The sequence below is a fragment of the Protomyctophum bolini genome (assembly GCF_963924005.1).
Source record: "Protomyctophum bolini genome assembly, chromosome: 5".
NCBI classification, from domain to species: Eukaryota; Metazoa; Chordata; class Actinopteri; order Myctophiformes; family Myctophidae; genus Protomyctophum; species Protomyctophum bolini.
In genome coordinates this window covers 22,901,573-22,923,763 of record NC_137866.1, presented here as the reverse complement: position 1 = coordinate 22,923,763, position 22,191 = coordinate 22,901,573, and the positions used below count along the sequence as shown (strand labels likewise).

The 22,191-nt window shown below is 43.9% G+C and overlaps 1 protein-coding gene across 2 annotated transcripts in view; it reads left to right on the top strand.

Moving 5' to 3' along the window:
- The window catches only part of cd34 (CD34 molecule), a 23,899-nt gene extending 3,217 nt beyond the window's left edge, over positions 1 to 20,682 (top strand). The window contains exons 2-8 of one of the 2 annotated variants that reach the window (XM_080764818.1): positions 11,601 to 11,651; positions 12,716 to 13,017; positions 13,621 to 13,698; positions 16,342 to 16,453; positions 16,593 to 16,645; positions 17,226 to 17,378; positions 18,582 to 20,682. In XM_080764818.1, coding sequence (XP_080620944.1) covers positions 11,601 to 11,651; positions 12,716 to 13,017; positions 13,621 to 13,698; positions 16,342 to 16,453; positions 16,593 to 16,645; positions 17,226 to 17,378; positions 18,582 to 18,770 — 938 coding nt within the window. In that variant the 3' untranslated portion in view covers positions 18,771 to 20,682. Of the gene's footprint in view, positions 1 to 11,600; positions 11,652 to 12,712; positions 13,018 to 13,620; positions 13,699 to 16,341; positions 16,454 to 16,592; positions 16,646 to 17,225; positions 17,379 to 18,581 lie in introns of both variants that reach the window. The other variant, XM_080764817.1, reaches the window with a different exon arrangement.
- Positions 20,683 to 22,191: the final 1,509 nt, after the last annotated feature.

Sequence of the window (22,191 nt, the reverse complement as noted above, 5' to 3'; positions counted from 1 at the left end):
GTCTAGAGAGACAGTCTAGACTGAGAGACAGTCTAGAGAAACTTCAGTCTTATCGTTCATCTGAACACACACATTGAGGTTCAAGGTTTGAGGAGTTCTTTATGTTAAGACTTGTGCACAGGTAAATTAAATGAAGTAAACAATAGCATCATCAATAATAGCAAACATATACAAGGAAAGAAAAGGACAGGTCGGGATCAGATTGCATGCAAGGAATGCTATGTACTGTAAATAATATTTGCAGCCACTCAGTATTAGACTGAAGCGTATAGAATCACAATGATTACTGTCCTTGATGACTCAAGTCATGCATCTCACTGATGCTCACAGATAGTTTAGTGAGAGGCCAAAACAAACTGCTTTTGGTCACAGTAAGCAAGAGTGAGGCTAAGTATTATTATGTAACTGCAACTAATGTAACTATTATACATTGTGATGTGACAAATAATGTGGTGATAAAGTTGGAGTAGAGAGAGACTGTTGTTGGGGGGACAGACAGAGAGAGAGAGAGAGAGAGAGAGAGAGATCAGTGTATGTCAAGAGACAGATGGGATTCTCACTGAATGCATTTGAATGCATTTAGCCGAGTTAACATTCTTATCGTATCGAAGTCAGCCAGTCAAATACTTGGTCTCTCTGTAAGCAGATTTAGTTAATGTTCCTATAATTCCCCTGGCTTTCACTCAGCAGTTATGCAGATTCACAAATATGTAGCTCTAAAATGGGCATGGTCTGCACTCTCTGCACTGTTGGCTGATGTCATCCAACGCTTCTTGGAATAAATTATATCTCACCCAAAGTTTGGGGGAAAACCCACATTTTGAATCTGCTCTAGAGATGGTGTGAAACGGGATTGTTTTTGTTGCTAAAGAATTACGAGCAAACATAATAGTACTTAAACCCAAAAAGCACAATAAAACACTTGTTTCCACTTTCCAATGTGGTCCTAATGCATACTACAACTTGCAATCACAAATGCTATTAGGATATTTCTCCTAGAGGTTATGTGCATTTTCATAGTTGAGAGGCTCTGAAGAAGTGTGCGGGCGTGCGCGTCTAAATGTGCAAGCATGTGAGCGTGTGCATGTGCTGCAAGTGCTTGGCAATATGTACACAAAGTCATGTCAGCATGGAGTCATGAATCTAGTTCAAATCATGAATCTATAGTTAAAATAAATCTAAACACCAGAAAGAGCCACAGAAAGTGGAGACGCGTTAATTCTCAGGCTTCTCAATTCTTTTAGAGACAGTCTGAGGATTATAGTTACAACAAAAACATAGCAACAATGGACGGGTTCTCAGAATGACGCATGTCACTGGCATAGAGCAAAGCCGTGATAAACACAGCATGTTAACTGCAGTCAACATTTGCAACATTCTCTCTTTTCCAGGCAATGGCTGCCCCTGCCAATTTCAACATGGGCAGAGTATACCCGCCACTCTCTTTCTCACGGTGCTCATAGCTATTGACCAGCGTTCCTTCAGTCCCACGTCGTGATGGCAAAGTTCGATTAACGTCATTTGTCGGAGGGCGTGGGCCGTTTACGTAAACCATTGGCAGACAGTGGTGTTCTTATGTCAAGTCAGGGTGTGTGTGTGTAACTCCTCTTGGGTCACGTCATAGCTGAAGCACCTTAAATGCTTGTAGAGCGACCTCTGTGGCTTTATTCTTTAAGGATTGTCCCATTGCTCCAAGATGAGAGAGATGATTTGAAATTAAGCCAGGCCAGACCTTGTTTGAGCATGGTCAGAAAGGAACCTTTTATGACAAACAAACACTTCCCTGTCCTTATATGTCCATTGCATTACCTCATCCTCTGGGCTCCATCGACACACTCGGCACAACATCCTTAAGTAATTCCTTAAGAAAGTCTTTATTTGGAGCATATCCACGCTCTTCTCCCAACAATGCTCATTAGTGATGAGAAAACAGAACCTGGGGTCACACCATAGCCCAAATGAGCATCCAGGGAAAAGAATGGGTTGACAAGGAGAAATAGATTGTCTAGCAACAATGTTTACCTAGTGAAACAATCCTAATGAATAGCAGACGGCTGTGCTAGCATTCAAATCTTCCTCTTCCAATTACTGCTGTTCTGGTGAGCTTATTGTTCCTTGTTCCCCCTGGCACCCCGCTGCAATTTTACAGCTGTTGAGTTTTAACAGCAAGGGGGAGAAGGAGCCGAGCTCTCCTCCAATTTCTCCACCATTTCAACCCGGCAATCTTGGCAGGGCAGCGAGAAGCTAGATGTGAGTTTGAAGTTAACTGATGTTATAAACTAATGAGCAACTCTAAAATTAAAAATTAATTAAAAATCACACCCGTGTGAACTGAGTGGTGCAACTCCCCTCTACCCTTTTCTCTCTCTCTCTCTCTCTCTCTCTCTCTCTCTCTCTCTCTCTCTCTCTCTCATTAGTAGGCAACAGTGCAGCACTATCTCTCTCTCTCTGTTTCTGGCACAACAGCGCCACTTTTGCCCCTACTGGTGCTCATAGTCACACATACATACATACACATACATAGTCACATAGGTTAACACAGACATTGCTGTTCCTTGGAGTGGTTGCACCACTCAAAAATGTTATCTTGGAAGGAGACAGCTTGTTTAGTCATCCCACCGCTTTTGTCGTGGAACTGAGACCTCTGTAGTAACTCAAAGTTCTCCTAGTCACTTTGATTAATCAGTCCATGGTGAAGTCACTATAGTGAGCCCCCAATATATTGCAAAGGATGTGTATATCGTTGTGTACGTACGTATACGTTAGAGATGGCTATACGCTGTCTTTATAGTGGTATATACTGTTTACCCTGCGGAATAAAAATCAGTTAATGAGCCTTGGCTGAGGCCCTTTGACTGCCAGGATAATTGCTCTGGGTAATTAATGTTCAGTAAAGTAAAAAGGCACGTCGCTGAGCCTGCTCTTTATCCAACCTAATTGAAAACACCAGATTGCATCCTGTTTTGGGCTCTTGGCGCGCAAATTCACATTCACAAAACAATGCATTTCTGAGCATATGCTGAGCATTGTGAGGAGGCCTTGATTTCTGCATGGGTATTTCTCTTGTAAGAGTGTGTGTGTGGGGGTGGGGGGGATGGGGGGGGGGGGATTTGTAGAGTTGAACCAGGTCAAGCAGACCTATCATTCCTCATGCTGCCTCTCCCTACTGCGCTGCAGTGGCTCCATAATCTAAATCATTATACCATGCCAGATAGTTGGAGGGCTATACGTTTAGATATCCTTTTACAGCCTCTCCCCAACTCCGCAGGCTCACGTCAAGAGGCAGTTGGAACCGATCCACGGACATCTGCTACAGCACAGCACCGGTTCTGACAGGGAGAGGCGAAGCAGTGTGCTGTATTAGCCTCCCTCTGAGCATCTGGCGTTTCCAACTTATCTTTTTGCTAGAAAAAAGATGGATAGGCTGTTTTTCCGGAAACAAAGGTTTTATATTTCAGACACTGGTCGACGTTGCTTTGATTAGCAAAAGCAGGGGCTGGGTAGAAACTCTGCTATGTCTAGCTAGTCTATAGCTTCCATCAGAATCATAGCCTATAGGCCTAATTCTGTTCAAAAGCATCTAAATGTTTTGTATCCGCTTTTCCACAGATTTTATTACAGTATTTACTGCCCTCTATCCGAGGCGGAGGGAACATTGTACAATAATCTTAAATACAATTCAAAATCAGGATGTTGTGCTACAGAGGAAAATTGCTGTGTTAAAGGGACACTTCTCCCTTTTTGCAAAAGAATATATGTTAATGACGTTTAGAAGATTTTGAACACTTTCCTGGGAGTCTTTATGTGTGTAATATGTGGCTTTAGATATTTTAGATTTTACCAGTGAGCCCAGTGTCTCTGATGTCATGGACACTGGGCTCACTTCCTTCCTGGACTACATGTTGTCTCAGTAAGACAGCCCTCCCCCTATCCACAAGCAAGAGCAACGCACCAAAGCATTATGGGAATTGTATTCCAGGAAGGAAGTGAGCCCAGTGTCCATGACATCAGAGACACTGGGCTCAATGCTGAAATCAAAAATATCTAAAGTGTCCCTTTAAGGTCCCGTGATAACCACTACTGTGTGTCTCTATCTATGGCACATGGCAGTATAGCATTGGATCCATACAGCAGGGCTGGTGGGTATTATCTGTAGCCGCCAGCGTGTTCACCTCTGGAGCTCGGAGAGGTCAATGCATGCCGCGTGGTGTGACAGCTACATCCTGTCCTAGGATGTGCAAAATTGTGCATAGATAACATTCCAGGGCTGCTGTTAATTCCCTTTCACATATTTTTCAAGCTCCATTCCTTGTGTTTTGTTTAAAAACACCAGGGGCGTGGGGCAGGGGCAGAAAAGTCAACGTTTGCCACCGGCCTGTCCAAATAGTTCTCACGTTCGTCCAGCATGGAGGAACTGGGGGGGGAGTGGGGGACTCTGGTTGGTATATACTGTAGTCGCAGAGATTTATTTTCCACGTTGTGGTTTTTAGTGTTTGGAGTGGCTGTCTCGCCATGGGAGGAAATTGGCCTGTGTTTGGGTCTCCAGGGTTATACTGGGACTTTTGCAACACAGTGCCTGGTCTGTCTGCCCACTTATCTGCCTGTCTGTCTGTCTGTCTGCGTAAAACACGTATGTGGTAACTTACTGTCCCCTGATGACCACCCTATCACCTTTTGCACCTGATGGATGTTTAGCAGATGGATGGAAGGGTTGGCATGCTTGCCTACACCCCCCCCCACCCCCCCATCCCCTTGTCCTACCCTAGACGTATAGTCGGAACACTCATTCATTCCTCTCAGTCTTGGTATTCCCCTGGAGGGTCTCTAGTCTAGGCCCTCTAGGGGACTGGTGGAATTCCAGACTGCGGCCGCCTTTAGCCGAGGGGACACTGCTATCGTAACAGGGAAGGGAGGGGCAGCATGCAGGCAGAAGGAGTCATCCTGCCTTATAGCCATCTGGAAGTGGGAAGGAGGAGGGGGACGTGGAACGAGTGGAGGAGGGTGTGGTGTGGTGATGACAGCCAAGGTGTCGTCCCTGCTGTCTGGGTGGAGGACACTCTGGGCTTTAGTGCCACTGTCCCTCATGCCTTCTGGAAGTGCAGCGTAACTGTACTGTATGCACAGTATACAGTGCGTGGAGGAAGGTCCCAGTGGAGATTTCTAGCAGCTGTCCCATCCCTCCCTTTCCCTAGCTGGCCTCCTCCCTATACTCTCCCTGGAGAATGAATATGCACTAGTACAGGCCATTTCAGATGATGGGCCATTTGTAAAAGACTGACACCCCATGCTCATGCTCTATATACCCCCTCCTTTTATCTGGTACCGTGCGACAATGTTTGTTTTCACTGCATTTCCCTGGATCCCTGACTACTGAGGGCAGTGAGAGAGTGGGAGAAGCACAGGCGATGGAACATTTACAAATACAATGAATCCATTACGCCCGTTTTGCACTCTAATAACTATGTTTCAAAATCAGTTATTTCAGGTTGTATGTGTACAACAAAGCATAATATTGTCCTTGGAGGCAGCAACTATAGAACTATAGTGAGTGGGAGAAGATAGCTCTCATTCAAAATAAACTCAATGATGGCCCAATTGCTTACAATTCTATGAAAATAGATTTGTGGCGAGAATAAATACACCTTTCCTTGTTGTTTGCATGTTGCAGAGGTCTCTACCAATCAAGTAGCACTCCATCTCAGGAGACAGATGAGGTTGAATTAAGCTCCAATTATGCCAAATCACAAAAGTCAACGGTGGTCAAGTCAGAGCTAGATAGTTAGATGGTAAAGTTGCCTATGTTGCCATTAAATACAACATGAAGCAGTATTTCTTTCTTATTTCATACTTGCCATTATAGTTGACACAGTATCATGCATTTTTAGATTGACATTGTCAGTCTGGCTCTGAAAAAAAACACAAGCATCACCCCAGAGTCAGTCAGGTGTTTGTTTGTGTGTGCGTGTAGTGTAGGCTGTGCATGCAGGGCCATGCAGGCTAAACATGTCATTTGCGTGTGTGTCTTTTGTCAAAGACGGTCGAGCCGTCTGGTGGGAAACAGAACCAAATGTATAGGGTCTGGCTTTCATATCAACATCAACACCTAAACCGATGATTCTCCCCCGTCCGTCTTATCACATCTCTGTCTCTCTCCTGCTCCCAATCCTTCCTCTTCTGCTGCCTAATGATATCGATGGCCTGGCGCACAGCCAGTCTCTGCAGGGCCCAAAAACATCTGCCATGGAAACTATGTTTGCTATGGGAACTGATCAAAAACAAAACAAAGACCAATCTTATACTTGTGACCGTCGCTTGAAAGAAGTACAAAGCACGAGTGTAGTTATGCGACTCCTATGCGTGTTTCTCAAACTGGCCTAACACGTAAAGGGTGTTTGTGGGTTGATGAGGAGGAAGTCTGGCAGCTCTGCGTGGTGAACCTCGACACCAGGCACTGTGGTTGTAACGGCAATTTTAAAAAAAAGTCCACTTTGAAGACGAGGCAACGTGTCGTGATGAAGTGATCAAGTTTTCATGATAATAAGATCTGCCATGGAATACTAGTATACTCTGTGACGATGTATTGTAGATTTAACAACACACACAAAAGATGGGCGCACTGAATGGATATATGGATATACAGTACCTGTGAATGAGCTCATGAATAAATAAACTGTGTGTCTTCCCTATATATACTCCAGATCACAGGTGCTGCCAAGCAGCCAAACCCTCCCCCACCAGTCAGCCTTGAATGTGACGTGTGCGGGTCTCTATGCTAATGCTAATGCCTGATATACTGTATATATACTGTATACTGTACTTGTCATACAACAGATGTCACGCACAGAAAATAGCTGATCTACAATGCGCCGCGGATGTGACACATATTATCGTGAGCTTGGCGAGCATAAATTTGGGGCATATAACACTAGTTTGTGTGAATGCCAGGTCAGCTTATAGCTTGTCTGCTTACTGTGCTTATGGCCATAAATGCGTTGATTCGTAGAGTGCGGGATGATACAAAAAGCAAATTGATTTGATTTCTCATGACCTTCCGTCACCCTCCTCATATAATAAAATCCACTGCAGCGGAGTTGTGAAATTCTTGACATGCTTCCAAGGAGATTATAGTACCTTATTTATGGGTCCGTGGAGACATATGATATGTTTACAGTATAGCAGCCTGTAGAACGCTGGAAGCTGGTTAACCTTATCCAAGTGAAAATACCACTCGTAAAAATATGATGTATGGATGTATGTATGACCCATCTACATACCTTGAACTTTGCAGTTGTAGGCTAATATCTAGTACATTTCAGCAAACATCAAACATCAATATCAACAACAACTATAGCCTGTCCTGTATATCTGATGGGTCCTGTAAAGCTCAAAATTCAATATATACCATGGAGTTTGATGTAAAAGAATTCATGCACTATTAAGGATAAGATCATTCATCAAATGTAATTCGTGGCTTGCCTGTTATCCACTGTCAACCTGACACACCTGGCATGGCATTATAAACAAACATTCTGACCTGAGATCAGATTCTAAAAATGTCTTCTACATCCTGACAGTTTTCTGAAAAAGCCATGTTTCTATGTCAGTCGTTGTTCGACTTTTCAAAAATAGCAGACCTACAAGCTCGTAGCGCGCCACTCGGTGGCGCGCTATGAGCTTGTATAGATCTGCTATTTTTCAATAGCTATCTACGTGCTATCTACAAGCTCATAGCGCGCCACTCGGTGGCGCGCTATGAGCTTGTAGATCTGCTATTTTTCAATAGCTAAAGCATAGCATAATGTTAACACCAAAAGGGGTTCCCGCCCAGAATGGGTTGGACGACTTCACCCATTTTCAAACTTTCTTTGTATAATTGGTCCTCCTCACTAATGCTCATTATAATATGGTACCATTTTTGTCTACTCCGCCTGAGTCTCGGAGGAGGGCTGTGGACAGAAACCTGCAGGCTATACCATAGACATCATAGATGAGGACTCTAGAAACAGCAAGCTTTCTGTTCCTGGAAAGTTATCATGCAGCCATTGTTCTCGTGTTTATAAAAAAAAATAAGGAAAAAGAAGTGGAGAAAAAAAGAAGAAAAAAGCCTGGCGATGATGTCACTGGTAGGCAGGTTTCTAAACTGTCCACAGCCCTCCTATGAGACACAGAGTAGGAAAAAAATGTAACATTTAATAATGGGCATTAGTGAGGACCTTTACATTTCAAAAGTTTCAAAAAATACCAAAAGCGATACAATTGCGCTCAGAAGGAGAGTGAGCTAGTAGTGGATTGGTTATATTTTTGCTATTCGTTGTACGACTATAGGATTTAAGTGGTTAAATGTGTATTTCTCTTGGGTCTTCCTCACCATGTAATCGTTGCTGACCACAGGCAGCGTCTGAAGTGTCACTCACCATCCCAGAGCTTTAGAATCCTCTCTTTAACTCATTTTGGGCGGGAAGCCGGGAACCCCTTTTGGTGTTCACAGTTGCATTATGTAATGCTTTAGCTATTGAAAAATAGCAGATCTACAAGCTCGTAGGGCGCCACAGAGTGGCGCGCTACGAGCTTGTAGATCTGCTTGTAGGTCTGCTATTTTTGAAGAATCGTGAAAAGTGACATGAAAGTGTTTGAGAACGACTGACATAGAAAAACTGCTTTTTCAAGAAAACAATCAGGATTTAGAAGACATTTGCAGAATCGTTCCCATGTCAAAATGGGTTAACTCATGATTTAGTGCCCTACACAGCTGCCAAGACGAGCCCTCACCGACCACCTCGTGTCAAAGATGGAACACCCATGGTGTGTGTGAGCGACAGCCTGGCTATAGGGAGGACGTTGATGTAGATCTGAGTATAGTGAGGTGAAGAGCGGGGCTTTACTTGAGGTCAAAAGTCCCTTTGTCAGGAAACCCTGGCTTCATGCTCTCTAAAGCTCATCCAAACACCCTCTGGGGAGAGGCCACAGTTGTGTTTATATGTTGTAAGGAGTGTTATGTATGTTATTCCCACGTGTTTGTGTTGAGACTAGAAGTCTTTTAGGCCTCGTTTCAGTGCTGAGGAGGGGCTTGGCTGGAGGCTGAGGGAGATTTCTCTAAGCTGTATGTGTCTATACTAGTGTTATTTATTGCGTATAAACTGCTGTCATAGTAGCCTAGAGATTCTAGAGTTTAGATAGGAGATAAAGCCAAGCAAGCAGGATGACCTCTGCACACAAGTGTGCGTGCGTGTGTGTGTGTGTGTGTGTGTGCATGCGTGCGTGCGTGCAGTGTGCATTGGTTGTTTGTGCATCCCTGTACAAGACATGCGAGCACTTTAGAGCAAATGATATATATTAATGCTCTCCCAAGAGACTGAGGCTAAAAGGTTTAAATACAAAATAAATGTGCATTTTCCAATAAGCCTTTTCTTGTTGTGAATGAAATCTTCAAATACAAGTTGAAAACATACAGATGCCAGAGACTTCCAGGGGTGTGCGTGGGCTTACACAGCATACTTATTCTGAATCTCTACATCAATAAACCTACTGTAGTTGTTCTGGTCCAAAGGGAATCAACGAAAGGCTTTAATAAAACTGTTAAACAGATTTATGCCCACCTATGCCAATTAAAATATACGACCAACGCTGCACAATGTTCAGCCTAAGGCTGTGGAGATACAGATACACAGCGGGGGAGAAGAATAGACTGAGACTGGGACACACGCTATCATGGTGGCAACTTGATGGTTGTTAATCAGCGTAACGATGACATAACAAGTTTTGTTTAGAGCAGTGGTTCTCAAACTTTTTAATTTCAAGGACTCTTGGTATCCAATTAATTCCCAATCTTGTTCAGCTGACACCTGAATGATACATTTGGTGTCTGCCTGCAGGGTGGGACTCAAAATTACAAAAAACGTTTTTTTCCCCAAACCACTGTTTGGAAAAAGAATCACACCCGTGTGAACCGAGTGGTGCAACTCCCCCCCCCCCACCCCCTCCTCTCTCTCTCTCTCTCTCTCTCATTAGCAGGCAACAGTCTGTCAGCACTGTCTCTCTCTCTCTGTTTCTGCATGGCACAACAGCGCCCCTACTGGTACTCATACTGGTGCTCATACATAGGTGAACACATACATAGCTGAACACATAGGTGTACACGGACATTGCTGGTTGTAGGAGTGGTTGCACCACTCAAAAAAACTGAATGGATCCGCATAACTCTAATTTAGCTAGACCCCACCCACTTTGAGGACCACTGGTTTAGGGAACCTACATTTGCATTCCAATGTATGTATTTCATATTTCTAAGTATTATAACCTGACTGGCCTGGATTAACCGTAGCAGATTAAAATGAGAGAGGCTGTTATTGACATTGATGTATCAGGCACAGCTCTCACAGATGGAACGTTTGCCTGTATTTCTTAACCTTTGGTGATAATGGTTTTACTTCTCCAAACATCTTTCTTACTAGACGATTTCTCCATCCTAACAAATAACTTGTACGTAACAACAGAAACTGCATACATTTTCTAACATTTAACTTAAAAAATAGTCATGCTCCTGAAAGCTGAATTCTAATACACAGTAAAAATCATCTGTTAATTTATCACAAACGGAATCAAATGGACACTTAAAGGTCCTTTTGGTTCCAATTGTTCACATTCTTGAGTTATGTTAACACTGGGGATTTTACTGTGTAATTCATGCAATTCATTGGCCTCACATAAATATAAAGTTATTAGTCTGAGGAGTGGTTTTAACCGGTTCACCTTACTATAGCAGCAAGGCCTTCCTCATGCCAAACACCACCTAATCCAGATCCAGGTCTGATTCCAGAAAACGGAACCTCTCCCAGAGGATGCGTGAAGACTAGAGTCAGGGGGTTGTGAACTTCTGACACGCACGTTTATTTGTGTAAGCTGAGAACAGAGAGGGTTAGCCCATACTAGCTGTTAATTAGCTGCGGCTCCTGAGCAAACAGGCCAAATTAGTTTGGAGGCAGGGGCCCATGCAGCTACAGTCATCATTGGGTCAGCTAGCAGGCCAGTCTGTTTCTTCCAACCCATCCTCCATCCCTCAGCCACACTCATTCAAAAACACCGCACCCACGTGCTAGAAAATGCATTCTCTTTATGTAGACAGTGTGGCTTAAGTGGGCCTTGTGGAAAGGTGGTTCTGAAAGATGAACAGCATTAACAGCACTAATTGGTTAACCTCTTTCAACCCGGTATTCCTAATTTGAACATGCCATTACTTAAACATTTGCAACCTGAAGGTTAAAATGTTGTCAATTTTCAAAAATGGCTAAAATAGCTGAAATGTGCCGCAATGAGACCTACAAGAGCTTACAATATAAAGTATAGGGCTTAAGTGGTTAAGAATGGGTTTACCCAACCCATTCATAGTAGCAGTACACCACAGTTATAAGTGGAGCAGAATAACGTAACAGAAGATTGCTGAGTCATACAACCATTTAGGTGAACATGTACAGTATATGATGATGGACATTGATAAACATGTGTATGTAGTATGTAGTACACAGGCCAGAATCTATAAGCCTCCATGTATACAGCAATGATACCGTCTATGCCTCTCTCTCTCTCTCTCTCTCTCTCCTCAGATGGGGTGATGTGTGACGAGGATGCTACTGATGCACCTGTTGCTGACCCAGGTATGTGTCATGTGACCCCATTTGTTTTTTCTTTTAATACTTTGCCTGGCTCCAAACCGGGGTGATTCTAGCATTTTATTTTCAACCATTCAACAATTAAATCAAATGCAGCAACAAGCTAGCCTACACACCATGAACACCAATGCAAGTATATAGGCCTATAAGGTTATACTAGCAAGCTATTATTTTCGCCCCTTTTAGTCAGCCAGCTGTGCCATGTTTTCCCAATGCAACCTTTTAGCGGGAGCAGTGCTGCGCATGCGGATAGGAGTTGGCTGGCCACAGGATGGCTAAAGAAAAAGCAATTTAAACGCTTGCCTGCCCTCAACCCGTCACCGTCATTTTCTTGACCGCAAAAACGTAAATCAGTATAGGGGGACAACCTTTACTTTTTGGATACGATGTGTTGGAAAAAAGTATATGAATCAACAATATTGGCCAATATTAAAACCATATTTGACGACAGAGTACAGCATCTTGCAATGGGTCTGGTCCACAAGATTCGATACACCACCAAGATACCCATGTACCTGTCTAGATACTTCCTTAATGTTAACGAAGTCCACACCCACAACACCAGAGGGAGTGCAACGAACTATGTACAACCCAGATTCGGCACAAACAAGGAACTAAATTATTTTCGCTCCTATGCCACCAAAATGTGGAACGCCCTACCAACAGTCATTAAGACATGCAAATCCCTTGACTCCTTCAAAACCGCTCTCAAAGGGCACCTACGGACGGCTGCAATTTGAAACTGGCCCCCGTAACATCTGAATCCCCCCCCCCACCGCCCCCCCCTTTTTCCATTTTTACCTCCTTTATGATGAAATCCTGTTCTGTTCTTTGACTATAGAAGTGTCTATTTTGTACGTCTCTAAATGTTTTGATGAATTGAACATGGTGGACCCTCTTGTAAACAAGTGTAATGCTTAATTGGGTCGTCCACTCACACAGTTAACAGTCTTTGTATTGAGTTTGTGCTTGAAATGTACTGTAATTCTGCAAACTGTTGATAAATATTTCAATCAATATATCAATCAATCAATCAATCAATGTAGCAGATGCCACGGATGCTCCAGATGCCGCCGCCAGCGCAGCCCCGGAGGACGCCCCCGCTGACGACGCCGCTGCCGCCACGGCTCCGGCAGACGCCGCAGACACCGCGGGCACCGACGCTCCGGGTGACCAGTCAGCCGACGACGCCGGGACTGTCGCCGCTCCCAACGCCGACAGCCGGGGAGATAACGGAGACACCTCCGGCACCTCTGGGACCAGCGCCCCAGCCCCGCTGGTGGTCGATGAAGGCGGCGTTGCCGTTGAGGCTGCAGCCGCAGAAACACGGGCCCCTCTTAAACTGGTGATTGTGAGTATTTTATACGTTAAAATGCAACTGTTTTCAGGCCAGTGTGGAGATATATTTATTTATATATATATTGAGCACCTGGTTAGTTCCTCTTTTTTCTCTATTAATCCTAATGGTTAGTTGGCAGAGTTTTCGGTCAACAAATTGTTTGAGATGAACATCATTTTTTTTGTCAAATCGGTATCGATGTGTTTTTGAATGCAATGTAGGAGAGGAAGAATAGATAGATAGATGGGGGATAATGGGGGAATTATAAAGTTGCTACGGCTATACACACATGGTCCTCCGTACCTTTCTATACATGGTTCTCCGTATCTTTCTACATGGTTCTCCGTACCTTTCTATACATGGTTCTCCATACCTTTCTACATGGTTCTCCGTACCTTTCTACATGGTTCTCCGTACCTTTCTACATGGTTCTCCGTACCTTTCTACATGGTTCTCCGTACCTTTCTACATGGTTCTCCGTACCTTTCTACATGGTTCTCCGTACCTTTCTACATGGTTCTCCGTACCTTTCTACATGGTTCTCCATACCTTTCTACATGGTTCTCCGTACCTTTCCAAAGTCTTTCTGACAGCCTTTTCTTACTTTCCTTACAGCCTGCTGTAGAATGTGTCGACAAAGAAGCACTGGAGGGCAAGGCTGTCGTCAAGGCTATCGTTACAACAGCTGATTGTGTAAGTCTTTCACTTTTTAAATATTCCTCCTCATAAGTCATTATGTTTGTTGCAACAAATCATGTGTAATACTTACACGTGATGACAGGGGTGACTTGACATTGTAATTGTAATTACTGGGAGGGGTCTATATCAGCGATTGCGGCAACCAAGGCACGGAAGCCTGCATGTCCCTGTCCCATTTGAATCCACTGACTGAAGTCCATAGTATAGCCTGTCCCGGTCATCTTGATAACATGCTAAACCACAGGCTGTGCTGAAGCTATGCCAACGGCTGAGATATCAGCACATCCTATGAGGCCACTGGGGCATCAAGAGACAAAGGAAGAGCACTGGGGCTCCATTACCCTCCTCGTCGGAGGGCCTCAGATGACACGTCCCATTCACCACAGCCCTTATCTGGCCCCCTGCACCTTGGCTGCAAAGGAAGCAGCTTGTTCCACACATATGGGGGGGATATAAGATTAATATGTTTTAAAGGGCCACAGTTGGAAACGTACTGGGCCCAGCGACAAAATACAGAGAATCTCTTTCTCAGACATTTTAAGCTTTGTAAATCATGATGCAAGTATTCCTCACAAAAGCAAGAGACTGAGTGATATTTCCTCCCAGGTTATATACTGTAGGTCTGTGCTCCGAAAAGCTCACAGGTCACTTGGATGAATTGTAAGGGGTAGGGGCCCTATTCTCTGTCCTGGTGTTGTCTGATGATACAATACAAGGCTGATTCTTTAAGCTCACAGTTGTTTGATGACAATTGGTTTCTTTTGTCACCAGTTCTAGCAGAGTGAGAGGGAATAGTGGGATACATGTGTTACTACAGTTACAGTTACTACAGTTACAACATTAGAGAAGTCTAACCAATGGATGATGATGACACATACATCCCCGGAAATGCTGCACGCGAAAATAACAAATACAACAAAATTATTGTCCTAGTCTTACAGTACAGCATGTTGCAGTGCAGCCCTCACTGATAATGATTAGCACAGCACAGCAACTTATGTTGCCATGTATACCAGCTTCACTTGAAACTATAAACACTGACCAGACGTACAGCTTGTCTAGCCGATGATCAGGCATAAAGGCATTATGTAGATAAAACACAGCTTGTTTTCTGAGTCTCAGCGAGATTTAGGGTATAGGCTTGAAGGACCTTGACAAGAGATCTCTAAACAACATGTCCATGGAGAAAATCCAATAACCTTAGATTGCTGAGTCCAAAGCAGTGTGGGGGGAAAGAAAACTCGGAGCAAGTAAATCACCAGAACATGCGCTCTAAAACCAGCCGTGCAAATTACCATGATAAATGGTGGCCCTTTCTCTTATCACGAGTCAATGGGTCACTATAAAAAAGTCAGCAGCTTGGACAAAATCAATGAAAATATGTACGTACGGCGCATGAATCTTTCTCGGAGACAATGTCTTTGTTGTTAACGTGAATTTAACTCACGAGAGCTCCAGCCATGGCAGCGGGAGGGAATGTGAGGTCAATCTCAGCTAAAGGAAAAGCATAAAAGCATAGAATTCCTGGACATAACCTTTAATGGGTCACAAGTGGAAACAGGCAGATGGAGAAGAGAACAGGATACACAGGAGTACTGTAACCGCTGGGTCGGTGAAGCTCGGGTGGATGACATGTGAGGGGGGGGGGGGGGGGGGGGCGATACGGGGGGGGGGGGGGGGGGCTGACGCAGTTTCATCGTCCCTGCAAGTTGGGTGTTATAGGAAAGGCCAGCTGTTGGGTCCCCTCCCTGATTGAATAACCAGAGGTAACCAGGGTTTATCGTATGATGGCCACAAGCCCCCTGAAATAGCCGATAATATACAAGCACTTGCGTCATGGGATGCGGTGCATGCGTTGTGAGCTTGTACATCTGCTTTTCTTGGTGCGTGACACCGTCCAATACAGCGATAAATTAGGCATTAGAAGCCGAAGGAGAGACGAACGCTGACTTGGATCACGTTGCACACAATGGAGCGTTGCTCGTCCCCCAGGCCCTAAAGAGCAGGCTTGTGCAATGCGATGACATCATAGACAGTTCAGGGTTACGGGGGGAGAGAGAGAAGGTGTGGTCCTCAATCTGTTTTCCATCCATCGGGCATTTTGCCTCGATTACTCACACACGAAAAAGGCTTTCGCAGCCGGACACATTCATGTAGGACATGCATGAACACTATACACACCACCGAGTGTCCACAGAGATATGATCATTTATACTCAGTATTATACACATTAAACGTCTCTCTGCTATATCTCTGTTACTACAGTACATGGCGCTAAGCCTACACACACCCTTACACTCAAAGGATCTACCGGAATATTGTGTTTTATCCTTTTTACCGATATGTTCGATTAAATATGTTTATGCACATGCATTTTGTCAATAAAGATGTCAATTAATCGAGTCAGTCAGTCAGTCAGTCATCAATCCTGTCAGTAATTTCTTCAGCATGATAAGAAATGGCCTATGAAATAACGGTGAATGAATGTTCGATCGCCAGGAAACAATTACAGGATGGATTCCGCACTGCTCTCGTGATCAATTACACGTTCAAAGAACCGCAAGAACTGTGGCGACAGCACTGTAACTAAAATGCACGTATATGTTGACATTGTCACTTACAACTCCTATTTTGCAGGAGGAAACCAAATCGATCATCCAGAGCGCCCCTGCGGACTGGTGCGGCATGGACACCTGTCGCTTGGACATCAGTCAAGAGGGCAACACAGTCCTGGTCGCCAGTCCTGATGGTGCGTATTGATGAAATGTCATTGTTATTATTATTCGTGTTATATATTTTATAGTGATTATCAAATAGCTTGATACTGTATGCCTTCTGTTGTCACGAAAATACACGTAATTTTCGACAAACTTGCTTCTCCTGCACAGCTCAAGGGGAGAAGTTGGCCAATGCCCTACAGAGTGAAAACCTTAAAGGCCAGGTGAGTGGACAGTCTCCGAAACCATTAGGATTTAATCCAGTCTGGTTAGTGAAATACACGGTAAAATATTGTACAAATGGAACCACTTTTTGGACACTTCCCTTCCAGACGGTTCCATGTGAATTTGGTTCCATTTGTATACTCTGAAGAGTTAAATCAACACTCGGTGTAATACAGTACAGAGAACCACTAAAGCCACTACCAAATTACAGTAAGCTTTTTCAAGGCAAGTCTATTGATTCAACCCAGACGACTAAATCAATAAGCCTTTCTGCTAAGCCTCATAATATTCCCTTCTGACAATCTTATCTCATTTATTGAGTCCAACAAAAAAAAATGCCTCTAGATTTAATTATGATCTTGCATTATCATTTCAAGATATATCCTCTTGATATCATATTTCAGATGTTGTTCAGCTCAATCCTCTCTTCGGTGTGCGTCTTTGTGTGTGTGTGTGTGTGTGTGTGTGTGTGTGTGTGTGTGTGTGTGTGTGTGTGTGTGTGTGTGCGTGTGCGTGTGCGTGTGTGTGTGTGTGTGTGTGTGTGTGTGTGCATGCATGCCTGCATTTCTTCATGTGCAGCTGGGTGTGTCAGAAACAGAATACAGCACAGCAGCACCGGGGTCGTCTGTATTCGTGGCGGTGCTGCTCACCGGGCTGCTCCTGGCTGCGGCGCTCATCGGGGGCTTCTGTCTGAAGAACAGGCGGGCCTCAGACAGCAAGGGCATTAGACTGGTAAGCAGTGTTGCTTTCGTCGACTAAAACTAAGACGAAAAATGTCCGTCGACTACCTGTTTTCACTGACTAAAACTAAATTAAAATGAATCTATGATGACTAAAACTAAGACTAATTTACTGACGATTTCGTCGACAAATAAAAACTAGACTAAAATGTCAGGAAGGGACATGCACATAATCCTCCTGGGCACGCTTCGTACGCTCATGTGTTTGTTATGTTTGAAATCAAAACGGAATGCACGCGTTCTTGGAAAAGGGATTGTGTGGCCAGGTCTTTTAATTAGGGGAAACTGTTGGCCGGCTATCAGAGAGAGAATAATATGCATATAGAGGGAGAGTGTTATCCAAAGGGCCCACGCCCCGCCGGCCGCTGCCATATGCAACTACTGATCTCTCTCGTTTCATCTCTCTAGCCAAACGCAGCTGATTCTCCGTACCACACACAGCATCGCATACTTAAGACCACATTATGTGTGTTTGTTGTGTGGCGTGGTGAATTTTTGGCTGATCGCAGGAATATATATAATAAAAGTTTTTTTTGTTTTTGCAATACTTTGTGAATTTCAGAGCATTCATTTAAAAAGTTTTTTTTTTTTTATCGGGATTCGAACCTGGGTCTTTTTCGCATTAGAGACCACACATTTCTACTGCTCTTCCTTAAGAGAATCCCTGCCTGATCAGCGGAGATATTGCACTTTTACTATTACTCGCTATTACTCGTCAGTCAGTACTACTCCTATCCTCCTCCTACCCGCCGAATTTCTACAAAAGAGTAGGGAGACCACCTCTAACCACTGCAAATATCCTAGTTATATTGTATTAATATACTGTACATACACTACGTTTGTTAAAATAACATTGTATTAATTTAAAATAGTTCTGGATTGCAGCTTTACTCCGGGAGAGTAACAATGGACTCATAAGGGAATTTTTAACCCATTTTGGGCGGGAACCCCTTTTGGTGTTAGCATTACGTTATGCTTTAGCAATTGAAAAATAGCAGATCTACAAGCTCATAGCACGCCACCGAGTGGCGTGCTACGAGCTTGTAGGTCTGCTATGTTTGAACGATTGACATAGCTTTTTCAGAAAACTGTGAGGATGTAGAAGACATCTTTAGAATCTGATCTCAGGTCAAAATTCTACTCTGAGATTTTGGTCAGATTACACATAAAGACTTATGTACGTTTGTGTGTTTAGGCGGAGGAGGCCTGTCCGGCAGACGAGCAGAACCAGGGGAACACTCTGGTGTCTGTAGCGCCTCTCAACCCCCCTCCCGAAACCCCGGAAAAACCCAGCGTCAACGGAGAGTCCCCCGACGAGGCCAAGACCGAGCCCCCTCCCACAAACGGCCATTCCACTGCCAAGACGGCAGATACCGAGCTGTGAAAAAGCCCCGCCCCTCCGGTTTACTTTAAAAACGGAACCGACTGCCTCACACGCCCAAACACACGTACACACACACACACACACACACCCGGCCCCTCCACTTGTACCCTACTCCATCATCCATCCACCACAAACCCACCCATCCAGTGATCCACCCTCCCACCCTCCTCCAGAAACCATAGAGAGCCCACCACCACCACTACCACAAGATGGACATCAGGGATTAGAATAACCCTCCTCTTTCAGCACTGATGATTCCCTTTTGTTCTGGTTTCTTCACCATCTCCTTTTTGGCTTTGCGCCCCAACAAGGAGTGACTGTATTGGAATGTCAGGCAAAGTAATACTGTATAGTCATGGATGTTATACCTTCAAGAAATATAATGATGACGAAGGTTGTCTGTCGTCTCCCTGGGTTGCTGACGACCTTCAAGCTATAGAGACCAGAGACAGAAAACGGGGAAGTTGTGGGTGGGGGGACTGCGATTGTTTTGTTTATAACACCACTGGCTCTTGTGACGACAGCGCCTTCTCTGGAGTCGCAGCTGTGTGCTAACATCGCCCCCAGGGAGGATCCCTGCCTTGCGTCAACTGCCTCGGAAGAAAGGAAAAAAAAGCTGCAACCGATCCATCCCCACAAAAAAATGCGAGTGTTAAATCAAATTGATCTTTAGTCTACTCTACGGATTGTGAAGCATTAAAAGATGGAAGAGAAGAAAGGGAGAAAGAAAAACACCCACCCACAGCCAATAATCTGTTTACAAACTTCTTTTGAGAGAAAATCCATGGGGGTCGCCTGATCTTCGTTTGACTGATTGAGTTATTATGAGTGTTATTGAGCTTTCATGTGTGCATGCATAGTTGTGTGCGAGTGTGTCGAGTGAGCATGTGAACATGTACTGTGTAAGTATGTGTGAATGTATACGTGTGTACCCATACTGTACTGTACTGTATATATCCACACACGCAACTAAGCCTGTCATGCTTAAGTTATGTGTGTGTGTACTTGGCAATGAGCGTTTGATTTTAAACAAGTGTGTGTGTGTGTGTGTGTGTGTGTGTGTGTGTGTGTGTGTGTGTGTGTGTGTGTGTGTGTGTGTGTGTGTGTGTGTGTGTGTGAGATATATCTGGATGTGCATGTGACAATAGCTGGTAGAAAACATGTACAATGTTGTAAAAAAATGAATTGACAAGGTGATGGCTGGTGGAGTTGCAGTGGGTCCCGCTGTGGTTACGAGTCAGAGGCAAGCGGGACAGGTGAAGACGCAGGGAATCCTCCACTTCACATCACTGCGAGCTCGACCCACAAGTTGTACAGAGATCAGTTGAAACGCTGGCAGGGAGGCCAACAGGCCTCCTCACTATAGTGTGGCTCTATGGCTGCTGCTGAAAATCACGAGACTGACTGACTGACTGGCGGACTCATTCAGGCCCAAAACACAAGTGTCAAGGAGAGCCGTTCTTTGTCCATCCATTTGTCAGTATTAATGCTCTTCTTAATACCATGTGCTTTTCTTAATATCAGCATTCTATTGAGCAGTGTTTGTTTTTGTTCATTTAAGTATATATACCCATGTGCTTTATTTTGTTCCAAAGAAATTTCACGTCATAGCTCATCTTGTTAGAATAAGGAGTGCTTGTTGACAATGTCACAAAATTGGATTCATGTTATAGAATAGTAGCCTATACGTTAAATGTTTATGACTAATGTTTGACTTTGTCCTCGCTGCCCAAACTTATGTTTTTCCCCCGCCTTTACAAGGGACTGCAAGATTCAATTGACAGGATTAAAGGAATCACAATAAAACCGCAAAAATGACTGCCTTTTTTTCAAACTGGAACAAAATTACTTTTGTTTCTATCATTTTTAACATTCCGTCACAACTGTTAAATAAATACCTTTTTTTAATGAATCATCAGTTTCTGTCTTGTTTTTTTGCAAGGAATCAAGGTAGTTAAAATGTAGATCTGCTCAACACAGAAACCCTCTGAAGACTATATTGATTTGATAATATAGTTTGTGCACACATACAAGTTTGTCCAAGCTTGCTTGCACATATGCAAGCAAGCTTGGACAAACAGTCAGACAGATCAGTTGCAGGTGGAAGATGTACTCTATTATATGACTCTATTATATGTACAGTACACATGCACACATGCACTCATACACACATACACACCCATGCTCTCAGATGCATGGAATGTAAATCCCATGCACCCCATAAGGTCACACAGCTGGTTTGCATAAGCAGTAGTAATGACATCACTTCACACAGTATTGTCTTTCACTGTTTGGGTGGGGCAGCAAAAACATCCAACAGCTGTCTCTCCTAAATGGAGTTGGACAAAAATCAGATTCGTACGGCTGTATCGCGTGCCAAATTTAGCTGATCTACAAGCTCACAATGCGTCGCATACCATACAGTAGATCAGCTATTTGCAGTACGCAACACCATCATACAAGGGAGCATACATAAGGTATTACGATTTGCCAACATTACTGGCCAAAGACTGACAGACTAACTGGACATTTGCTCGTTTGGTAAATGTTAATATTAGCCTACACTAAACGATTAGATCCACCAGAGTGTCACATAAGCATACGCTACGGCTACAGTATGAATGCTGAATGAAGAGTATTATACAAAACTAGTAGTTATGTTGATTGACAGCAACAAAAGAAACTATGTCAATCTAGTCTTCTATCCTGTCTAGTCTTTCTATCCAACATAATATAGATACAGATGGCTACAGTAGCCATGCAAATTGCAACTTATTTTTGGATGTAATTTATCTAGACAAGGACAGACGGACTATCCTTCCCTATCCATTATCACCCCTCCCTTTCGTCACAAGATCATCCGCCATGTGAATTCCTATCCCGCCCCGTCACACTCCACACCCTACAAGGAAAATGTTTCCTCAAGGGCATTGCTTTATGAAAGCCTTGTCCCCTTATATCATCACAGAGTTGCAATATGCCACAACAGTGAGGATATCATGGCAGCACATTCCAGAGAAACAAACATATGGCCACTTGGGCCAGCTACAAACTGATGTTGGCTGACTGGTGGTATATGTAGGCCCACTCTGCAAATTAAAAACGTGTTGAGACCAGGGGGGCAGTGAGGCTGGATTTGTGTGAAGCCAGTAGGAAATCCTGACTTCCTGAAAGTTCATATAATGGCCTGTTGTGGCGCTGTCATTGGGCCTAAAAAAACCCATAGCTCCATAGAGGTCGATGTATTTGGGCCCTAGACTGTATTACCTTAATAAACATGGTCATGAATACTTTCTGCTTCCAGTCACTAGTTTAAAGTCTCATTTCTCATGTCATAATATTCTTTTTGGAACATTATGGTCCCATTTATTAAAAGAATGACCATAAAGTCGATTATGTTCTGAGGGGCATGGCTACCGTT